We start from the raw sequence: 22062 nt of genomic DNA, 5'->3' as shown, positions 1-22062 counted from the left end.
GACGATGGTTACCGAACTTTGCCGATTGAATCCGATTTTGGAAGATCAGCTGACCACGGAGCCGCGTCCTTCGATGGGACTGTTTGTGGATCAGATCTAAATTAAAAATCATCCGCGGACCTTCCAGACCGAGCCGTCGGACCTCCCGGACGCCGACATGCCGTCGCTTCTGTTCTGCGGGCCGAAGATGGCCGCGTGCGGGATCGTGATCAGCATCTGGGGCGTCATTATGCTGGTATGATCCGCGGTGCGGGGACCGACTAACTCCTGGACTGTCTCACTCACTGACGTATAATCAGTCGTCATAATTATCATATTTTCAATGGTAATACATCTCAAGGGCTTTGCGAGGTCATTTATATCAGAGTTCGTGTAAATGTGTTACTATTGATTCGTAATGTATCCACTTAAACGCCAATTCTTATACAGGAACTAGACGGAGCCCGTTCAGGCCTGCGTGTATTTACTATGGTTCTGCAGTCGTAGACGGCAAGCGTCTCATGGTCTTTAAATCTCTTTAGAGCGACTGTCACGTTGCGGTCGGGTGTTTTTGTAAAATAAAGATAAAAATATAAAAAATATATTTTCATTATTTTATGGCAGGTTTTTTTTTGTTCAGAGCCTTTCAATATGGACATGACCGAAAGGTAATGTTCATCCGTGTAATAGTCTGCTCCCAAGCAGTCATTATTTTATATTTTAATCAAGAAGCAGTTCGTTTTGATGTTATTTATCCTCTAAACTGGAACTATGCTCTGCTTAGACGTGCTTTTTCATTTTATATGTCACATCTTCAAGTCTGAAAACAATAATGAGGTTATTTTTCACACTCTTAATTTCACCCCATTTTATCCAATCAGCGAAAGAAAAAAAACAAGTCTGACATGAATAGATCACGATTAGATTTACACGAATACATAATGTGCTGGACGAAATGCAGAAGTTACCAGATGTAGTCAGCTGTCTGAAGGGTTAAATTCCTCTTCGGGGAGTCATGTGACTTTTTTTTTTTTTTTTTTCGTTCTCATGTGACGCTTCAGAAAAGGAAGTCGGTTTTTCCATCTGAAATGACTATTTTCATTAGAATTAGTAACAGTCCATTTAGTCCATGAGCACTGCAGTAACACTCAATTCAATTTTAACAAAAAATTAAAAAAAGTTTTGTGAACCCAGCCAGAAAGCCTTTATTTTTGTGTGTTTTGTTTTAGGCCATGTTGGGGATTTTCTTCAGTGCCAAGTCGGCCGTGCTGATCGAGGACGTGCCGTTCACTGAGGAGGACATCCGAGAGGAGTGAGTGTCGGACACCGCTCACTTCCTGTCTCTACTTCTTCTTCTTGTCTGACTCTGGGGCCTTTCACATTGGGATAGTCCAGGACTCTGTTCACTTGGGAGGGAGGGGAGCCAAGAATCTTCACACCTTCATTTGGTCCAGGTTGTGTTCACATTCACTTCTGAGAGCGGACCAAACCACCTGGAAAATGTCCCGTCATTACAACAGCGGCTTGTTTGGGGGCGCTGTCACTAAACACTGACCAAGGAGGAAGTAAAGAAGCTACACGGCTCATTGATTGTTTCCAGTTTGAAACCAGAAGTCCCGCCGCTTTAGCCCCTGGTGGCTAGGCGAGTTAGCTCGCGGTTAATGGGTAGCTACAAACGACTGCGATATCTAGTATCTAGTCTTCAGACCAGACATCAATGAGTCTTTTTCACTACTTCTTCCTCACTAGTCCACGTCTGCCCACGAGATATTTTTCAACTTTTAATTTCTGCATCTACTTCTTCTGATTCGTGCGGTATGCCGTGTTTTATGACCCAGAATGCATTGCGCACTACGTCACGTCCTCTCACCCCGCCGAGCGTTTCAAAGGGACCATCTTGTTAGCTCCGGTTCAGACTTCATGGGCGTTGCTCACGTCGCCCAAACGAAACGGGTTTTTTCTCAGAAGAGAGCTTTGCTCCGGATCAAACCCTCTCGTCCAATTCCTGTCTTGTCTTTTCCTGTTGGCCTGTAATTCTCTGCCTTTCTCTTGCTATTGTTCACTTCAGACCCGTTTCCACCGCACAAAAAGTGCTGGGATGGTCCGGTATGATTCGCGTTTCCACCCGCAAGAATTGTGGATGTTACGGAAATAACCGCTGCAAAGCTTGACGCTTTTCCGTCGGGGGACTGAACGGGTCTGATTCTGAGGCGCCGTCTGCTGATTGGTCAGAGATTCAGTACACGCCCTCAATATTTTAATGTGGCGGCTGTATGGACCTTCTGTTAACATGTTCAGCTTTGCACTGGGTTATTTTTTTTGCTGCGCACCTTTCACGTTGGTTCCGAAAGAGCCGAGGCGAGGCGAGGCGAGGCGAGGGACGGAGGCCAGGACTCGGGTGCAGACGTCGGGTGTCCTCACGTGGCGCCCGCGACCTCTTCCTGTCTTTATCTTGTTGTGCTACTTCTTCTTTCTGTCCGTCTCCTGCTGCCTGTCTGACTCGTCTCCCTCTTCCTGCCCCAACAGTAAAAACCCTCCCCAGAACATCTACCGTCTCTACAACCAGGTCGGCATCAACTGCTTCATCGCCGCCGGCATCTATGTGGCGGTCGGCGCCGTCTCGCTCTGTCAGGTGCGGCTCAACAAGCGGCAGGAGTACATGGTGACATAAGAGCTGACCTTTGACCCCTGACCGCCCGCCGAGTCTCCGTGAAGCCCCCCCCCCAGGAGTTCAGCTTTGTGGAGATTAAGGAATAAGGGTGCAGGGCCAAGTGTCTCCTGGATTATTTATTTTGAATTTTAAATGTTTGTTGTTGTTTATTGTTTTCAGATGAAATGTGACTTAATTCCTCTGAGTGGGTGTTTTCTCGTGAACGTGACCAAACACATACACACACACACACATTCATGTTATGTAACAATGAAACGTCTGAGTGACGTTACGAACTAAATTGTTGCTTGAGAATAAAGTCCTGAACGTTTGTATGTTTGAGTGAAATCTAAAGTGTTAATGTGGTAAATTGTTCTTCTGGAGGATCGCTGCAATAAATCATCTGAAAATAAGCGGAGCTGCAGTCTTTTTTTCTTCAAAGAAATTGTGGACAATTACTACATTTTTCAGATTAGAATTCCTCATCTTTCACTGGCTTGCGTTTAATTTTTAAAAAAGGTAAGTTGCTTTTTTTTTTTTATCTTGGATGATATTTCCTGTTACAGGGATGATTACATTGTTCATTAGTTACATTGAACTCTTACAGTAACAGTCTTCACTTGAACTTTGTCATTTTCTTTTCTTGTTCAGACTTGGTTGTTTTACGGCAATGTCAACCATTGGTAGTTACAAAGGAATGATGGGGTAAAAATTGAATTTGAGGATGTTCATGTTGAACACAAAAAGTAATGGTTCCACTGGGGCTCGAACCCAGGACCTTCTGCGTGTAAAGCAGACGTGATAACCGCTACACTATGGAACCGAATTTGGGCTTCAAGCAGAAATTATGTGATTATGAAGATTTAAACAAGTGTAGTATGGTATATTTAGATATTATTGGACTAGATATATAAAACCAAACTAGACCGCTTTTTCTCAGTCAAGGATTTTAAAGAGTTAAGTAAAGTTGCTACAATGCTGCACACCTGTGTCATGGCTGACCCTGCAGGAGGCCGCAGGCCACACTGAAAAACCTTCTATGGAATTCAAGAAGTTTGATAATGCCTGGATTTCACTTTTCTACAGGGAGTGAACATTTCTTGTTAAATTCATTAGGAATTCAACTCAGTTTCATTATAACCAGAGTGTGTAAATATGGAAAGGTATTCACAGATTGAGACTTCCAGCATCAATAACGCTTTCAGGAAATGTCACCAACAGGCAATCAACACCTCTTTCCCATCAATGTGAGCAGCTAAAATAACATGTGACATGGGCAAATGAGGCGGTCTTTTGAACGGCTCTTTGGAAGGAACTGCTCCTCAATATCCCATCTCTATAACACTGGTCTTTATGCGCAGCCGGCTGTGGGGGGATATCTGTGTTTCAGTTACTTTGATACTTCCCACCGATGCACTTTTGTCATTCAAGGATTGTCAAAGTTTTTCAGTGATCATGGCAAAAAAAGATCTAAAAATGACGGAAAGCTTGATGAAGTCGCAACCGTCTCATGTCAAACAGATGGTACTAAGATTTGAGACAGTTCACCACTTCTGGTTTGGAATAGTTCAGCTTGAACAGGAGAAACTTCAGCACACACAAACTCCATCACATTCATCAGCTGCGTCTGAGTCGTCTTGGTTACAAACAACATCTTTTTTCCACAGATCATCTGAATAAATATGGTGCATCATCTTCCTTATATATAAAAATCTGATCAAGAGCTTCATGTGTTGTAAATCTTTTAATGTGTTTCATACTGCAGACGAGAGGTGTTTACTCTGAAGGCCAAAACTGAACTGGTCTACCTTTTTTATGTTGTGACGTGTCATTCTTCTTGTGTCCATTTAGATCAGAGGTCGCAGCTGCGGCTGCGACTGTAGCTGCCTTGAGCTGCGGTCGCAACTTCCATGCTCTTCGCACCACTATTATCGCGTAACGACACTCCCTGCCTTGTTCACAACCCTGCCTACGTTTTACCACACTCTCTGTAGCGGGACCGCGCAACACAGTTGGGTCTGGGTGCGCTTTGCCTTACCGCACCGTCCCGGCCCGCCACGCTCGGGGATGTACTGCAGTGGGACTGAGGCTCAAGGAGCCGCAGCAGAGGGACGGCCCCTGGTTTAGATATAGACAAAGACAAGGCCAGTCGCTCAACTGGATGAAGACAAATTGTTAGTGAGCTGAAAATTTGTTTATGGTTTTAGTTTTGTCACTAAATATTGATTTATTATCTGGTATTATGACCGTAAACTGACCCAGTCACCACAAAGGCCATTTAGTTTAATGTTTGCAATCTATGCCATCATATATCAAATATCTTTGCATGTTCAAGTCAACATTTTGAAACATGATAGTGTGACTCTTGATTTTTATTGTGGATTATTGTGACCTCTGCTATGACCATAGAACAGGGGTCGGCAACCTTTAATGCTCAAAGAGCCAGTTGGTCCCGTTTCCCACCTAAAACAACGCCCAGAGAGCCGCACACACCGACTCACTCATCCATGCGCACACGCCTACATTGCACAGAAGCAGAAGTTTTTAGCCCATTTGCGAAGACATTTTAGACTGAGACAAATATATACAATGAAATAAAATGAATTCCAAATTATGTTAATAAGAGGTGACTAGAGCACTGGGAACCATTTTGCAACAAATCTCTTTATTTTCATCTGCAATCTGGCTGTGAAAAACACACAAAGAAGACTGAGAAGTACTTGTGTGATTTCTTCCAGCATTTATTTACACAATTCTGTGTAAAGTGACTGAAAAGGAGGGGTAATTTTATTTTTCAATTGTTGCTAGGGGCGTGGCATAATATGCAAATCATGTCCATGCGGCCTAATTTGCATACAGCATCTGGAGGCGTGGCCAAGATCTGCAGATCAAAGGCAATGTCACAAAGGAACATTGCCTTTGATCTGAAGAGACAAGCTTCTAGAACTTCAACAGCCTCACAGAGAGATATTTTATCCACAAATATCTTCAGTTCTCACCTTTGAGCACCCATCAGCATCTGAACTCTTGAACGATGGCTGAACTACCTCGAATGCTTTGCTCGAGCACAGACACCTACACTGTAGAGTCTGTTCTGGGGCAGGGCAGCTACGGGATCGTGGCAAAATGCCGGAGAGAAAGTGATTCGAGGGTTGTTGCGATAAAGATGATTGAGGATCATCTCATTGAGGCAGCTGCAGCAGAAGTAGGAAATACTAGAATTTGATTTCTACTCATTGATTGAATCTAAAATCACAGTTGGAAATATGAAACCAGTTGATGGAGCTAATAGGCGTTAATCATTTATCCTCAGATTTCTGTGCTGGAAAAGCTGCGAGGACTCGACCCTGATGCGTGCAACTTGGTGAGGTGGAACCAAGCCTTTCACGACGGGTCCTACACTTGTCTGGAGTTCGAATGTTTGGATAAAAGTCTCTATGACTTCATGAAGGAGACAGGGTTCCAGCCCCTCCCTCTCAAGGATATCAGACCTATCCTCAAACAGGTATTTTCAGATTCATTCTTCACCACATTAATAAACTACATCAAAGGTGATGCTAATGGAATATTGCTCACATGATAAAAATGTTGTGACACAATCTGTTTTCAGGCGATGTCAGCCGTTTACCACCTGAACGGTCTGGATATCATTCACGGCGACTTGAAGCTTGAGAACGTCATGTTTGAGAACCAGAGAGAGCAGCCTAACAAAGTCAAGGTCATCGACTTTGGACTGGCACACGAACTGTCAAACGCCAGACAAGGCATTTGTATCCAGAGTCTACCATACCGGTGCGCTACTGTTCTACTAGTGATGAACTAACCATGTGCTAATCATGAACAAAATAATATTTCAGTATCTCAGAGTTTTTCATAGAGTCTTTGAAGTTGTTGTTGAGTAACTTGGATGTACTGTCAATAATCTAGAGATAGTTTTGGGGGATGGTGCGGATCTCATATTGTTGTTTTGATTTCCATCAGGGCTCCTGAGATCATCCTTGAGTGCCCCTACACCACAGCTGTGGATGTTTGGTCTCTGGGGTGCATCATTGCTCATCTTTACCTGGGACAACAGTACCTTTACTACGGCAAGACCGAATACGAAATGGTAAGTTTCATTAACAGGGATGTGTTTGTTTTTTTCTTTATAAATTATCTTCATGGGATTTTAAACCTACATAGTAAATAAGGAATACATACAAAGCAGTGTGGACTTCCTATGTAACGTTCGGCTGTAATTACAGCTGAAGTACATCGTGGAGACCCAGGGACTACCACCAGACACACTGCTGGACCAGGGATCCCTGACCGATTACTACTTTACAAAGGACACCTGTTCTGACCAAAGCTCCTGGAGGCTGAAGGTACGTCACATTTTCAGTCCCATGGTGAATCTTGTGCGTGATATTTGCTCTATTTATTCCTGACATTTGGTTTGTCTGCTTGCTGTCTCTTCAGACTGTGGAAGAGTTCTTCAAGAAAAATGCATGTCAGTTCAAAGAGAACAAGAACAGAGTATTAAACTCCCTGGATGACATTCTGCATGTAAGTGTCCTTTATGTTTAAATATGAAACCTTGAAGGTGAAGCTGTCTCTGCAGCATGCACACAGTGTTGCTGCATGGTACTGAAGCTACAACCTGACCTTTACTGTTGTTGCTTGACTCTCCAGCTGAGAGAAATCAGCACGGCAGACCAACAGGCCTACGATGACCAAATCAGGGATGTCCACATGTTTGTGGACATGCTCAAGGGGATGCTTCATCTTGATCCCGAACAGCGGTTGACTCCACTTCAGGTGTTGCAGCATCCGTTTATCAGCACGAGTCACCTCTCAACGGACCGTCCCAGTTCTGAGTTAGTAAATCCTGCCACATTGAAGCAGTTGGTGTTTTCAGTAACTTGAATACATTGATGTAAATATTCATTTTCCCTTCACATGGAAGAAGAATGTGGCTCACCTCAGCATTCCTTTGTCTTTCAGTGCCTCGTCCAGACTAAAGACAATGGACGTCTGCGGTGGCGTTAATAGAGGAGCTGCCCAGCCTGTAAAACAGAACAGAGCTTCGGTTCAAGGAAAACGAGCAAGGATGGAGCAGATCAGGAACCAGAGGTGTGCTCACCTGCAGGCTTTTCTCTGATAACAATTATACAGCAGAAAAGTTTAATTCTTTTATAGCTTTCTTCAAACTGTTAAACTTTCATATAGTGGATGTTTAAAGCCTTTTCGTTTTCTATTACCTCTGCTGACAAAAGTTGGGACGAAAGGTCACGTTTTTGTCTGTGTGTATTTATTTATTCAGTGTTTGTATGTATTTTACCAACTTTGTGTAAAACTATTTACTATTGATTAGATTTGGGGATCTTAAAGGCTAAACGTACGCAAATAGATCCCCTAAAACTGCAAAAAACTGCCCCATGCGTGGTAGTAGCACCTCACGGAGGAAAGTCAAAGGAGGTCAGTGTTACCATGGAGACGCTCCCTGCTAAGCGTTTCACACAGTGATTTTGCTACCTGACAGGCTAGTTTGCATTGATATGAGCTAACAGCTAACATGCTAGTGATGCCAACTTAGTTACCAAACACATGTGGTGTTGGCGAAGGTCTGCGCTCTACTGAGTGCCGTTCCAGTTCTTCCTCTTTTATCTTATGAGCCTTGAAAACCAAATAGACCATTTCTCATGATATTTTGAATTCCTCAAGAGATCTGCACTTTATTTGACTCTCTCTTTGTCAAATTACAGGAAAACCTGTGCAGATCAGTGGACGTCTTGCAGCAGTCCGTCTGGGAGCAGGTTTACTTCACACCATGACGAAGACCTGAGATTAACTCTGCAAAGAAAGAGGAAGTCACTGGATGATGACGACCTGAGATTAACTCTCAAAAGAAAGAGGAAGTCAGCAGACGACTTCACACCTGAACCTGCCAGGAAGAGACGACACGGGTTGATGCAGCCACCATCGTCGTCTGAGTGCCGGACCATACTACACCAGAGGAACATGACTGAGGACACTGGCAGTCATGACAGGTAATAGAAGAGCGCCGGATAGAGAGAAGTTCATGGCAGCAGTTAAAAAAAGACTTTTCACTGTTGCCTCTGGGGAACCTGCCATTTATTAGAACTAAACCCCAATAATGTATTTTTTCGGTTCAAAAGAGAGAATTCAATAATTCTGACTTGTTGGACCATTTTGAACTTCTGTTACATTTTACTTACTTGACTCTTTATGAACTTACAGGAAACGCAGTGCAGATCAGCGGGTGTCCTGCAGCAGCCAGTCTGGTAGCAGGGTTACTTTACTCCAGGATGACGACCTGAGATGGACTCTGCTAAGAAATCGGAAGTTGTCAGATAACTTAACGCCCGAACCTGGCAGGAAGAGGCAGCGTGTTATTACATCAGACAATAAAAACTGAAGACACCTCCACCTGGACTTTTGTATATGTCTATATCTTTATAGGTTTGAAATTAATGAATAAAAAAAAAAAACGTGAGTATGAAAGTAAAGAAGTGGTTGCTGAGCTCCAGGCACAAGTTGAAAAGTCGTCCTACAAGCGTCTTCAAGAAGTGGGGACGAGATAGAATTGGACTTGATGTTTCAGTGTCTCTATGAGCAGCGTGAATCAGCAGCTTTTGCTTCACTTGCCCCGGATCTCCCTCCCCTGTCCAGTGATGACTGTGACACGATGCAGGAAAGTCTCAAGGTTCTAAAAGTCTTCCACCTCCACTGAAGATGGACTGGCTGTTTCTATCCAGAGCTTCACAGAAGCACGCTTAAAACAGGAGCGGTCTTGGTGCAACAGACTGAACACAGGCAGTATTTCAGCTGCTGAAGCCAGTTTAAGTAGCAGCAGCTCCATTTCACCGCAGTTTAAGGCAGCAAGACTCCAGACCTCATTTGAATGGTCTATTTTTGAAAAAGATGGCTGAAAAAATAGCAGCCACCTTGCTGCAAGCCAATTTACTTATGTGTACGGTAGAACCTGGGAGGAGGGACCCAGTAAGAGCAGATAAATAGTTGAGCACCGAGAGTTTTTAAACCACGAGTTATTCTGCCAGTGTTTGACAGATTATCATGGCACACCCATCGAATATTAAGAAAATGTAGAACATTACACATTACATTACACACACATTCACATGGTGTGTATGGACTAAAGCTACTGGACAGTGGTGTGTCGGCTCCATCAAGTTACGGCGTGCATGACATGAGTGTTAATGTTACTAGAGTAACAGAGTACTATATACTTTTTCATTACCGGCAGCCAGTGATGGACTTGAGTTGTTTACCACCCTGGGCTACATGCACTACATGAACTAAGCAACAAAAACACAACACAACACAATTATTACCGACACTACAAACCTAATATAACCCCCAATAATTACATTTAAAACACGACAAACAGAAACTCCCATAATGCATTGCAGCTCTCAGCTCCTTTATTGCTACACATTATTAAAATGGAAGATAAATGTGGGAGATCTGGATTGTTAGAACCATGAGTGTGATGGTGTGGCTTTAATGTCCTGCAGTTGTTGTGTAATTCACTAGAATTTGCCGTCAATCTCAACGATTCTGCAATGAACATCCAGGAATTGTCGGCGCTCCGCAGCGCAGCGGTTTTACTGTGAAAGGTACAGGAAGCTCCCAGCTTCAGATACCAGTTGAGCCGTGGAGCAATTCTACGTTCTTCATGCTATTATTGTTCTGTTATGACGTTACATCGCTGCGTTGTTCACGACCCGCCCACATTTTACCCCACTCTGTGTAGTGGGACTGCACAATGCAATTGGCTCTGGGTGTGCTTTGCCTTACCTCCCATACCACCCTTTGCCTTACCTCCCATACCACCCCGCTCCGGGATGAACTGCAGTGGGACTGAGGCTCAAGAAGTGGAGGGGTGAAAGAGCCACGGGTCGCCGGCCCCTGCCATAGAATGACCATGCAGAAGTGTGGTTTTTGCTTCCTTTATACACTGAAGTATCTTTATGTGAGGATCTTCATAAAAACTCAGAAATGTGTCATTTTTACCCAAAAGTCAAGGTCTATGTGGAATTAATGGCGTTATTCAGACAAATCTGTGACATTTACCTAATGTGTGCGTGCGTGTGTGTGTGTGTGTGTGTGTGTGTGTGTATGTGTGTATGTGTGTATGTGTGTGTATCCTGGACATTGCTCGCAGACAGCAGGTTTTATTCTTTATTTTACAATATTTTACACTGTAATACTGAGGTTATAGTCCCACACGAAAAAGTTGTGAATACATAAGCCAGCATGTCTGACCTTTGACCCCTGCGTCAGACTGTGGCCAGACAGTGGATAGTTCTCGAAACACTGTGACACTGAGGGCCTGTCCACAGGAGGACGCCATTTCACGTAAACACATTGTTGTTGGCCGATCATCCACATGGGGGACATTTTTAGGGGCACAGAGTCGGAAGATTCTAAAACGCCGCCTCGGCTTGGAGGTGTGGGCGGTCAAAAAGGCATCGCCCTGTTTTGGAGACCGCCGGGGAGTAAAAAGATGTTCAGACTCATGTGGACAGGGCCTGAGAAGAGGTGGAGGGGAACGTAACACTGGAATTGGGACTGTTTGTCCTCCCACCTTGATAACACAGTTCCTATGGTAACATCATTGTGAGTGTATCGTGATCTGCAGCTGGTCGTTGATGTGGGACCAACACTTCCAGTGAAGTGACTTCTAAGTTACACAATTATGATGGCAGAATAAATATATTTGCAGTTTCTCTCCGGCTGACAGTCAGAGTTCATGCTTTGACGCCTTTCATCTGCACTTCCTGGACTCTGGGCCGTCTCGCCCCTCTCAGTCCTGCGTCCTCACGCCTCCTAGCTGACGTCATCCACCACCAGGACTTTACACTCCCTCTTGGCGATCTTGTCCAGTGACAGCAGAGATTTGTCCTGCGGCGGGAGGTAAAGCGGGCGTCCGACCGGCGACCCGACGGGCGGGGTGATGGCGCGGCGCTCCATGGCGCTGCCCGTCCTGACAGACGGACGCAGACGTGGGGTTTAAAAGGCTGCGATTAATGGGACATCGCCCCGCGTCTCCCAGTGTGCGGTAGCTTACCTCATGATGTGCGATCGAGACGGCTGCTGGTGGGAGAAGGACTGCGAGCGCCCCAGACTGGCCTGGTGTCGGTCCAGCAGGTCTCGGACCGCCGGGCTGGACGGGCTGTTTTTCCCTGTGAGGCGACGACAAGCTCAGACTGATGAATTGCGAACGTCTCGGCCAACTCGTCCACACGGCTGACGCACGCTGACTGGAGGGCTTTTTTTTTTTTTACACTGCTAACAAATCTACTACAAACTACACAAGTACACACCTACCAGCAAAAGTACTAACTAATGTGAGTCATGATCAAAGCCCTAATCAACCACATTACTGAACTATTCAACGAACTACAAAGCTACCAACCAATGTAATAACCAAGTAATGACTCAAGTCCTAACCAAACAAACTACTACAATCTTAGTCAAACTACCAACCACACTACTGCCCATCAAAACTACCAACCAACCAAACAGATTATAAGAAATTGATTATAAGTCAAAAATAACAACCTAACTACTTTTCTCAAACCAAACTACCACTTCCTTTAACTAAATTCCCAAACGACCAACCAATGTAAAAACCATCCAGTGTAAGACTCCTCAGTCCTAACTAACCAACCAAACTACAGTACTTTCCCTGAATCAAGCTACCAACCTAACTACATATACATCAACCAAACTACACTACACTCCCAACCAGGTTAAGTAAAGAAGTTGAAACGTCAACCAAACTACTTCCCCTTCAATAAAACTGCCAACTGAACTATTTATCAATTAACCAAACGACAAGACAGAAAATCAAACAAAAGAAAACCAAACTCCCAGAGATTACCAAACTGAGAATGAAGTAAATACAAGCTAGAATACCAACCGTACTACCGATCAACTAAACTACAAGTCAAACACACATACTGATGTCCTGAGCAAGTGTTGAAGAAATGTGTCAGTTGGATGTTTTCAAATGTCACAACTTCCCTGCAGTTAGGGTTTCTTTGAGGATTGCGTCTTCTATGGTTGATACAGTCTTGCGTTTGATTAGCCTTTGTTGTTTTTTTCAAAAATAATAAGCATAATAATAATAAATAACGTCCTTACGTGAGAGAGGCCGAGCGTCCGGCGGCGGGTTGGAAACAGATGCCGTGAACTGGAGTTTCAGCTTCATGTGTTGACTCAGCTGGAAGCAGGAGGGAAAGAGGAGGACGTGAGGAGGGCAAATGTAGAGGAAAAGATGGATGGGTGGCAGAAAAGCAAGGGGAAAGGAGGAAGAAGGACGATTCATTGACGATACAATGAAGACGAGAAAACAGACAACGTGGTGGAGAATGCGAGGGGGAAATGATGAGGTAACGGTAAAGAAAGGGTGAGGGAATAAGGAGGAAATTGTGAGAAAGAAATAAGGACGTGGGATGAGATGAAATGGTAAGGAAGCAAAGAAATGACGAAGGAGAATGGTGAGGAATCGGGAAAACATGGAACGCACCTCGTACAGCCCGGGCTTGAGGATCTGGAACGCCACGCTGAAAGACAAGGTGCTGCCTTTGCGACAGTGGCCGAGGTTACTGAAGGGAGTGTGGCAGACCACGGCGGCCAGCGCCGCATCCTCACCCTGACCGCGACCTGAATAACAAAACCGCGGCCAAGAAAACACAAAGGCTCAGGGTTCAGTTTGTGGTTCTTCTGCTCAGCCCACACTCATCCTGCACACACACGGGAACAAAGACCTAAAAGCAGTTCCCAACCAGTGTGAATCTCCAGCGATGGACTCAGCAGTCGAAACTCATAAAAACCCTGAGCAAACGTCGTCTAAAATCTAGAATGGGTCTAAAAAATGTCTAGAACTGGTCCGACAGCAAACTTAAACCTATTAAACACGACACAGTCTGAACTCCTGGTCAGTCAGTCAGTTGTTAGCAATGTCCACCTGAAGGTCACAGAGTCCTGATGTCAACCTCACTGATCCAAACCCGACTGAGACAAAAGCCTGACAACAAGTAGCTCAGACTAACCAGGAACCCAGTTTAAACCAGATCTTGTACTTTCCAGTCAAGATGTGTTAAAGCGATCCAAATAAACACCAACCCACATCTCACACAAAAGTCCAAAACCACTTTGGACCAGTTGAAGTCCAACCTGCTCCGTACGCCAAGAAGTTGCGTCCGAATCCAGCTGACCTTTGGCCTTCGGTCTGGACCTTCTCGGTCTCTGTGAGGAAACCTCAAGAACTCAGCCACACTGACCCTCGGGAGTCCAGACGAGTCGAACAGCCAGGAAGTCCTGCAGGTTGTTCAGGAGAACGTATTTGACCTTGAAGTTCTCCTTCACTCTGACCGTGCTCGGACAGCTGGCCGTCATGACGAACCGCGGCTGGTCCAGACGGATGCTGGGCAGCCTGGAGGAGGAGGAAGAGGAGAAGGAGGAAGAGGAAGAGGAGGAGGAGCACTGACTCCTTCACTAAGAGGTGAAGTCCCGCTGTATATCGGGAACCATCAAAAACCGCAGTTCCACTGCACATTCTGAGCTGGGACGTCACGGGACGGATTTTCGCGTGGCCACACTGAAAAAGTTGTGGATGGTACAGAAAGAATCCGCGGCCACAGGGGACTATTTTCCGCAACCCCTCCACTGAGGTACCTAGCGCCGAGAAACGGGTCTGTGAGGAGGAGCGACGGCGCCGCCGTCTGCTGACTGGTCAGTGACGATCGTCACTCTCGACTTGACGGCAATATTTAATTATTTCATTGGCCGTAACCCTCCCGTTGTTCACGTATGTTGCTTTGCTCACTGGTGGTTTTGTTGACTGGGTTTATTGAAACGTCGGCGTGACCCAACACCGTGGCCTTTTAACAAGGTCGTTAAAAGACCACGATGTTGTGTCGCTCCTCTCAGGAACAGGAGGCGGAGCTTCAGCAGGAGCTGGACGCTGCTGTTCACCATCACAGAGTTTAACCTGAGTCACAGAGAACGACTTGACGGCCGCCGGCTGCTTCAGTGTTCTTCACTGGAGCGTCTCCGAGTCGTTCACAACCCCGCCTACGTTTTTACCGTACTTCCTGTTGTGGGACGGCGTGACAGAGTCCGCTTTGCTGCACCGTAACCTCCCGCTCTGCCCTGTACTGCCACGTACTGTGTGGTGGAACGGCGGCGAAACTGGATCTGTAATTCGTTGTTGACCAATGTTAATGAGTCAATACCTGTAGTGTGTGTAGATACAGTTGGTGAACGGCATCTTGGGAGTTGACCACTGCAGCACAGCGACCAGGGGAACCTCCAGACCCTGGAAACACACACACACACACACACACACACACACACACACACACACACACACACACACACACACACACACACACACACACACACACACACACACACACACAGTGAGACACAAGCAAACGACAACACATTCTACTCAATCCCATCCGCCACACACACCTCGTTGGAGTCGTCCTGCGGGATGTCATTCAGGTGCAGCTGGAACAGGAAGTCGTGTTCCTCCAGAGCGCTGAGCATGCTGGGAAGGCGCCCGGCCATACTGTCCACCCGGCAGAAGGACGCCATGCCGACCTCGCCGGACTGGTGGCTGCGGAGCGCAAGAACGAGCACGGTGAACGCCGCCGGGTCAAAGCGTGAGAGTCACGGAGACGCGTGTTCAGTTCGTACCACACGTTGTCCACCAGCAACACCGAGCCGTCCGGCATCATGGGAAGGTACGAGGCATTCAGGTTGGGGAGGATCCGAACATCTCGGACACTCAGCTCCTCCTGGGACGACTCGTTCAGCACTGAGATGGGACGCAAGGACTCTCACCAAGCTGCTCAAACCTTCCCATCTCTCTCCGCTTCCACACATTGACATCATGAAGGTAAAGTAGAGAGGCTACCAGCGCGCCACAACCCAATCAGTCCTGTAGTACCACCTGGCACCAGCAGGTGGTGCAGTGAGTCACATTGAATGTTTGCCTTCATTCAAGACCAACAAGGTTTCTGAATCCAGGAAGAAGCAGGAAATCAACCAGTTGGACTCACTGCTGCCACCCGCTGCACAAGTGTCCTATTACACATACAGATAAGATAAACTTTGACAAGTGTGATGGTTCTTTGTTCAAAGTCACTTCCTGTAGAGAATTCCTCAGCTTTTGGAGAGATTTGTATCTTCTATGTGATGAAGTGCTGAGAAAAACCTTTCTGATTCTGTGAGTCCAATAACGTTTACACCTTGAATCATGGGAGTACTGAGAGGGAGCAAAGACTGCAAAGATGATGGAGTTTTTACCTTCTTGATCTTTGAACAATTCCTCACTAAAAGTCAAAGTATCAACGATGTTTCCTGCATAGAGTACGATGGAGGTACGCGACCACAAAGATGGTGGCGTTTCTGACCGTGTGGGCGAACACAGAGAAACACTACTTCATAACATCCCATTTATCACTGGTGTGAGAGAGAAAGAGAACTCAGGTCATTCCGTTGGAGGACGAGGAGCCGTGTCGTACCTTTGAGGACGGCCAGGTGCCTGCCGGACACCGTCATCAGCTTACAGCGGAGCGTTGGCGGCGGCAGGACGGTCAGCGTGGTGCTGACTGTGGAAGAGCAGCGTCATTACCACGATTTCAACCACCACTACTCCCCAGTTATTAACAATAGAGGTTGTGTGTGTGTGTGTGTGTGTGTGTGTGTGTGTGTGTGTGTGTGTGTGTGTGTGTGTGTGTGTGTGTGTGTGTGTGTGTTCACCCTGAGCCTTGAAGGTGTTCAGGTCGTGTCTGAAGGTGTGTGTGGGCTCTCTCTGCTGCAGGACGCTCAGGTAGCCCAGCTCCTGGACCTCCGCCTTCTCCGCCTCCTTCTTCCACACGGTGACCATCACCTGAGTGCACACGGAGACACACGCGGCTGACAACCCTCGGCACACACTCCAGAGACACTCTCCATGCGCGCAGAGGTCTCACCTTCACTTTGAGGGTGCTGACCGGCAGCTTGTCCAGGGACACCGTCAGAGGGAAGATCACCTCGTCCGTCAGAACCACCGGCTCGTCCAGAGGGGACTGTGGGACCACAGAGACACGCACCGCGTCAGCGGGACGCCTGTCACACGCCGCGCTGACTCAAACGTCCGCGTACCTGAACGGGAGCCCTGCGGAACTCCCTGGACGCCGTCCCCGACGAGTTGTGTATGAGCAGCGGCTTGCAGTCCCTGAAGCTGCGGCAGCGAGAGTCCACCCTGCTGCCCAGCGCCGCGATGGCCGCCTCGGCCGCCGCGATGTAGTCCTCCTCGCCGTCCTCGTTGGCCTCGTCCCCGCTGCTCTGGTAGTCGTGGTGCTGGTGGTGGGCGCCGCGGTGCCGGCTGCTCTCGCCGGGGCTCACGCTGGCCACGGCGCACAGCGAGCCGGCCAGCTCCCTCCAGGCCCGGCTGCTGGCCGACTCCGTCCCGAAACCGTCAGCTGGACGAGGCACAGATTCTGAGCGTTACATGGAGGGCAACGCGTAAACACATATTTGTAGATTTATTATTAGATAAGTATAACAATAAGTCTTAGTGTACATCAGAAGGGTTTGGATAATCATTTGCATTTTATGGCCTTTTCTTTGTATATTAGGTTTATAATGATATACATGATGGATATAGATAGATAGATAGATAGATAGATAGATAGATGGATATAATCTATATATCTATAGATATGGCTATAGGTGGGGAGATAAAAATGTGTTTGTACACACACATCTCTGTTTCTCTATTTTTCAATATATTTACATATTTATGTGATTATTTGTATTTGTATGATGATTATTATTACTTTCACTTGAGCCCCCCCCCCTCTCAGTGTGTGCGTGCGTGCGTATGTGTGTAAAAAAGATGGATCCTGTCCCCGGTCCTCCCTGCTCCTCTTCCCCGCTTCTCCTCCCCGGTCCTCCCGGCTCCTGTCCCCGGCGGAGCATCCTTACCGGGTCCGGCCTCGGTCGGCGTCGCTCCGGCGTCCCTGCATCGCAGCACCAGGAGGAAGCGGACCGTCTCCCCGAGGTAGAGGTGACTCCTGCGGGGCAGCGTGCGGTACCGGGCCGGGTCCGACAAGTCGGTGATGGGCACCGCCGGGAAATACATGAAATACTCGCATTGAGACTCCATCATCTGCACCATGGCGACGGAGGAGAGGGTGTGTGTGTGTGTGTGTGTGTGTGTGTGTCAGTGTGCGTGCGCGTGCGCGTGCGCACACACAATAAAACAGCCGCTTCCTCCTCCCGTCGTCACAATAACTGCACAGGTCGGGTCACTGCGCCCCCTGCCGGTTTTCTCCTGTCACTGCGCCCAACACTTGGTGATACTTTCTTATTCTTTAACCATTACTGGTACTCTATTGCTATATTTTAACCATTACTGGTGCTCTATTGCTATATTTTATCCATTACTAGTACTCTATTGCTATATTTTAACCATTACTGGTACTCTATTGCTATATTTTAACCATTACTAGTACTCTATTGCTATATTTTAACCATTACTGGTACTCTATTGCTATATTTTAACCATTACTAGTACTCTATTGCTATATTTTAACCATTACTGGTACTCTATTGCTATATTTTAACCATTACTGGTACTCTATTGCTATATTTTAACCATTACTGGTACTCTATTGCTATATTTTAACCATTACTAGTACTCTATTGCTATATTTTAACCATTACTGGTACTCTATTGCTATATTTTAACCATTACTGGTACTCTATTGCTATATTTTATCCATTACTAGTACTCTATTGCTATATTTTAACCATTACTGGTACTCTATTGCTATATTTTATCCATTACTAGTACTCTATTGCTATATTTTAACCATTACTAGTACTCTATTGCTATATTTGAACCATTACTGGTACTCTATTGCTATATTTTAACCATTACTGGTACTCTATTGCTATATTTTATCCATTACTAGTGCTCTATTGCTATATTTTATCCACTACTAGTACTCTATTGCTATATTTTAACCATTACTGGTTCTTTAATTATGCTTTTTAACCATTACTGATTCTTTATTCAAGCATTTTAACTATAATTGGCTTTATTCATATATTTTAATATTACTGGTACTTTATGCAATCAGTCAATCAAACTTTATTTATATCGCACTTTCAGTCCAAACATTTCAATAATGAGTACCAGAATGAACGAGACGGTTTCCATTTCCAGAAGAAAAAGGGTGAATTCTGAAGCTGAATGAAGCTGAAATGTAACGCTGATGAAACTGAAGGAAGTGATAAGGGATCTACTTGGATCTTTATAAAGTTCCTCTCCCATCTGCTTTGTATGGGACTTTTTTGTAGTTTTTTTTGTAATTAAATCAGAAAACGTTAGCGATATGAAAAAGCCCACAGCATAGAACTATATATGAACAAGCTGCACATTTTGATATTTGAATGTTTCAAGAGGTTCCTCTCCCATCCGCTTTGCATGGAATATTTTTACAGAGTTTTGGGGGGATTTTTGGGGGAAATGCTTCGCCAAATCATTGAGAGAAGTTATAGCAACCTATCAGGGCCACCCCTGGCCAAGTGGGGGCCCTAAGCAGGATTTTATTTTGGGGGCCCCCCCTTCCAATTACTTTTATTACTTTTATTATTGTATTGACATTTGGAAGCCATCTCTCTCTCTCTCTCTCTCCCTCTCTCTCTCTCTCTCTCTCTCTACTCTCTACCTGTAAACAACTGCCTGCCGGCCCATCTGACCGCTGATTGGTCAGATGGTGATGCTTCGCGCTTTCGTCTCTTTTTTCTCTCTCTCTCTCTCTCTCTCTCTCCTGCCTCGGGCTGACTTGGTGGCGGTGTTCTACACGCCTCTCGGCAAAATGCACGCACATCCTTTGCGCATTTGCAGAGAATGATGATACTTTATTGATCCGAGGGAAATTCAATTCACTTGCGCAAAATGGGGCCCCCCATGGATCGCGGGGCCCTACGCACAGCGCGTGTTCTGCGTGTAGGGAGGGGCGGGCCTGCAACCTATTCTCAAACGTTCTGCATGAAAAAATGACAGAAAAAGAATAATAATAATTTTTTAAAAATAAAATAAAAGCAGGACTTCGCGCTGGAGAGAACACTGTGCTTCTTTCAAGATCTCTCTCAGGACATTATCCAGAGGCACAAGAAGTTTGATGGAGTAAAGGAGAGGCGGCATTAGGAGAGGCTGCGGTCTACTATGACGTACCCGGCCGTGCTGAGAGCCACCGCTAACAACATAAGGCACACCTTCGCTTCCCAGGGGAGGTGGAGGACTTCATCTCATCGAGAGCGTAACAAAAGCTCCAACGTGACAAGTGACTTCGCCAATGACTGAGAACAGCAGAGGAGCCACTGTAGGCTTGGTCTTGGTGAACTATTATGAGAGTTTATTTTTAATTATACAATGCAATTCACTAGCAGGATAACATGTCTTTATGTGACGGAGTAATTAATGTTGATGGTTACAATAAAGCAACAAGGAAAATATAGTTATTTTGGTTTACGTTTTGTGGTCTGACATCGCTGCGTGGTTGTGCTCTCTCTCTCTCTCTCTCTCTCGCTCTCTCTCTCTCTCTCTCTCTCTCTGTCTACATATATATATATATTCAACATTCTCTATAGCTCTCAGGTTCTCCAGCAAGCTGTTCATAAACGTGATGCATTTACCAATAAGTATCAGCATAGAGCTGCAGAGCTTCATTTATATATGCCACTATATGTATCTGCAGTAATCCTCCTATCTTTGTACGGAGTGAAATGCAACTTTCAGCCAGATACTGTGTGTTCAGTATCTGCATAGAGTTGCATGTATCTCCATGTGGACACCTCTCTCTACGGCCCCCCCTGGCTGGACACGTAGGTGGTGAGATGGCAGAGGAGGTGGTGGAGGAGGACGGGTCTGATGGTCTGGTCTCTGATGCCGTAGATGAGTGAACTCAGACACCTGGGGAAGATGACCACGCACACGTAGAAGACGATGCTCAAGCGCACCAGTGTGACGCGGTCGGTGACCTGTGAGATGACGTCGAGCATGGGCACATACATGGTGGAGGACAGGCTGAGGCCCAGCTGAACCAGGTGCAGCAGCAGCGTTTTGTGAGCTTTACGTGCCGACACTTTGTCTGTGGAGGCCGACCTGGCTGCGACCAAAACACAGACGTAGGAGAAGGAGATAGAGACGCCGGCAGAGGTGAAGACGGTGAATCTGTGAACGTTGTTGAACATAAGAGCGATTGGGCCCTGCAGCATGTGGTCCAGGGAACAAAAGCGCTCCATCTGCAAAGAGTCCAGGCCGTCGAAAGGGTTTTCCCACAGAAGACAGATGCGAGAGAACAGGTTCAGAGAGCTGATGGCCCAGATCATGCAGATGGCTCCTCTGGTTTTGCTCATGGTCACAATGGCTGCATGCCGCAGGGGGTAGCACACCGCTACAAACCTGTCAAAAGACATGACCACCAGCGTGACAGGGGAGATCATCAGGAGGATGTCGCCAAGCGTGGTGAAACACCCGCACACGGGATAGGTGATCCTGAGCCTCAAGGCAGCCAGGATGTAGAGCAGCTGACTGACGGCCAGCTGCACCGTGTCGGCAAACAGCAGGTTATAGAGGAGCACGTAACGACACGTGTTCCGAAACACACCTTTCGTCCTCAGAGCGAACAACATGGTGCAGTTCACAAAGAGGAAGACGCAGCAGGGCACCGTGGTGATGGAGCAGAGCATCACCCTCTCCAACAAGCCCCGGTCCTCTGTGGCCACCGACACGTTCGACATGTCTCAGCGGCTCTGAGTCCACGAAGACAGAGGACAAGGGGAGTGCACCTGGTCCGTCCTCATCCTGTAAGAGCAAGAAACACAGACAGAGTTCAGGTGCAACACGTGGAAAAGCATCAAAAACATGACAAAAAAATCCAAAATGTGAAAACTTCACATACATTCTCGTGTGAAGATAAAAACATCAAAAACATGTGAAAATGTGAGGAACATCAACAAAAAAAACCCATAAGAAACTGCGAAAGTGTTTTTAAAAACAGTGAGGAAGAAAAAAAATCCATTGTAAACATCCAGAAATAAAAAAAAAAAACATGACAATTGACGCTGAATGAAATTTGCCGTGGTCATCCTGTAAAAACCAGAACCACAGACAGAGTTCAGGTGCAACATGTTCAAAAGCATCAAAAACATGAAAAAAATCCCAAATGGGAAAACTTCAGAAACTTTGTTTTTGTGTGAAGATAAAAAAAAACACAACATCAGAAACATGTGAAGATAAAAACATCAGACACGTGCAAATGTCAGGAACATCAACAAAAAAGACCATCAGAAACGGTTTTTGAAAACAGTGAGGAAGAAAAAAAATCCAT

General features: G+C 46.0%; 3 protein-coding genes across 3 annotated transcripts; 1 reads left to right on the top strand and 2 right to left on the bottom strand.

The window, feature by feature from the left end:
* The first annotated feature begins 19 nt into the window (after positions 1-19).
* On the top strand, positions 20-3033 carry rnasekb (ribonuclease, RNase K b). Its single transcript, XM_080509334.1, has 3 exons — positions 20-235; positions 1209-1291; positions 2506-3033. The coding sequence occupies exons 1-3, from the start codon at positions 158-160 to the stop codon at positions 2648-2650; spliced, it is 306 nt and encodes a 101-aa protein (XP_080365460.1). The 5' UTR covers positions 20-157; the 3' UTR covers positions 2651-3033.
* An 8449-nt stretch (positions 3034-11482) lies between these two features.
* trappc14 (trafficking protein particle complex subunit 14) lies at positions 11483-17837 on the bottom strand (the record flags this gene model as incomplete). The annotated part of the gene is made up of 13 exons (XM_080509305.1): positions 11483-11639; positions 11724-11838; positions 12803-12881; positions 13188-13324; positions 13945-14096; positions 14899-14981; positions 15140-15287; positions 15368-15488; positions 16198-16284; positions 16436-16565; positions 16648-16743; positions 16820-17139; positions 17645-17837. 13 exons carry the CDS (start codon positions 17835-17837, stop codon positions 11483-11485), a joined length of 1818 nt encoding a protein of 605 aa, XP_080365431.1.
* A 2693-nt stretch (positions 17838-20530) lies between these two features.
* Positions 20531-21472, bottom strand: LOC308139144 (odorant receptor 131-2-like; the record flags this gene model as incomplete). The annotated part of the gene is made up of 1 exon (XM_080508489.1): positions 20531-21472. The coding sequence occupies one exon, from the start codon at positions 21470-21472 to the stop codon at positions 20531-20533; it is 942 nt and encodes a 313-aa protein (XP_080364615.1).
* Positions 21473-22062: the final 590 nt, after the last annotated feature.

The sequence above is a fragment of the Blennius ocellaris genome, assembly GCF_963422515.1.
Source record: "Blennius ocellaris genome assembly, chromosome: 14".
Classification (NCBI taxonomy): Eukaryota; Metazoa; Chordata; class Actinopteri; order Blenniiformes; family Blenniidae; genus Blennius; species Blennius ocellaris.
Note: the sequence above shows the minus strand (reverse complement) of the source record. Positions and strands in the feature narration are given on the sequence as shown.

Excerpts from the sequence above, each read along its gene's own strand:
- rnasekb (XM_080509334.1), top strand. The coding sequence starts at position 158 with ATGCCGTCGCTTCTGTTCTGCGGGCCGAAGATGGCCGCGTGCGGGATC. Across the intron at positions 236-1,208 it reads TCTGGGGCGTCATTATGCTG|GCCATGTTGGGGATTTTCTT; the intron begins GTATGATCCGCG and ends GTTTTGTTTTAG. Across the intron at positions 1,292-2,505 it reads GAGGAGGACATCCGAGAGGA|TAAAAACCCTCCCCAGAACA; the intron begins GTGAGTGTCGGA and ends CTGCCCCAACAG.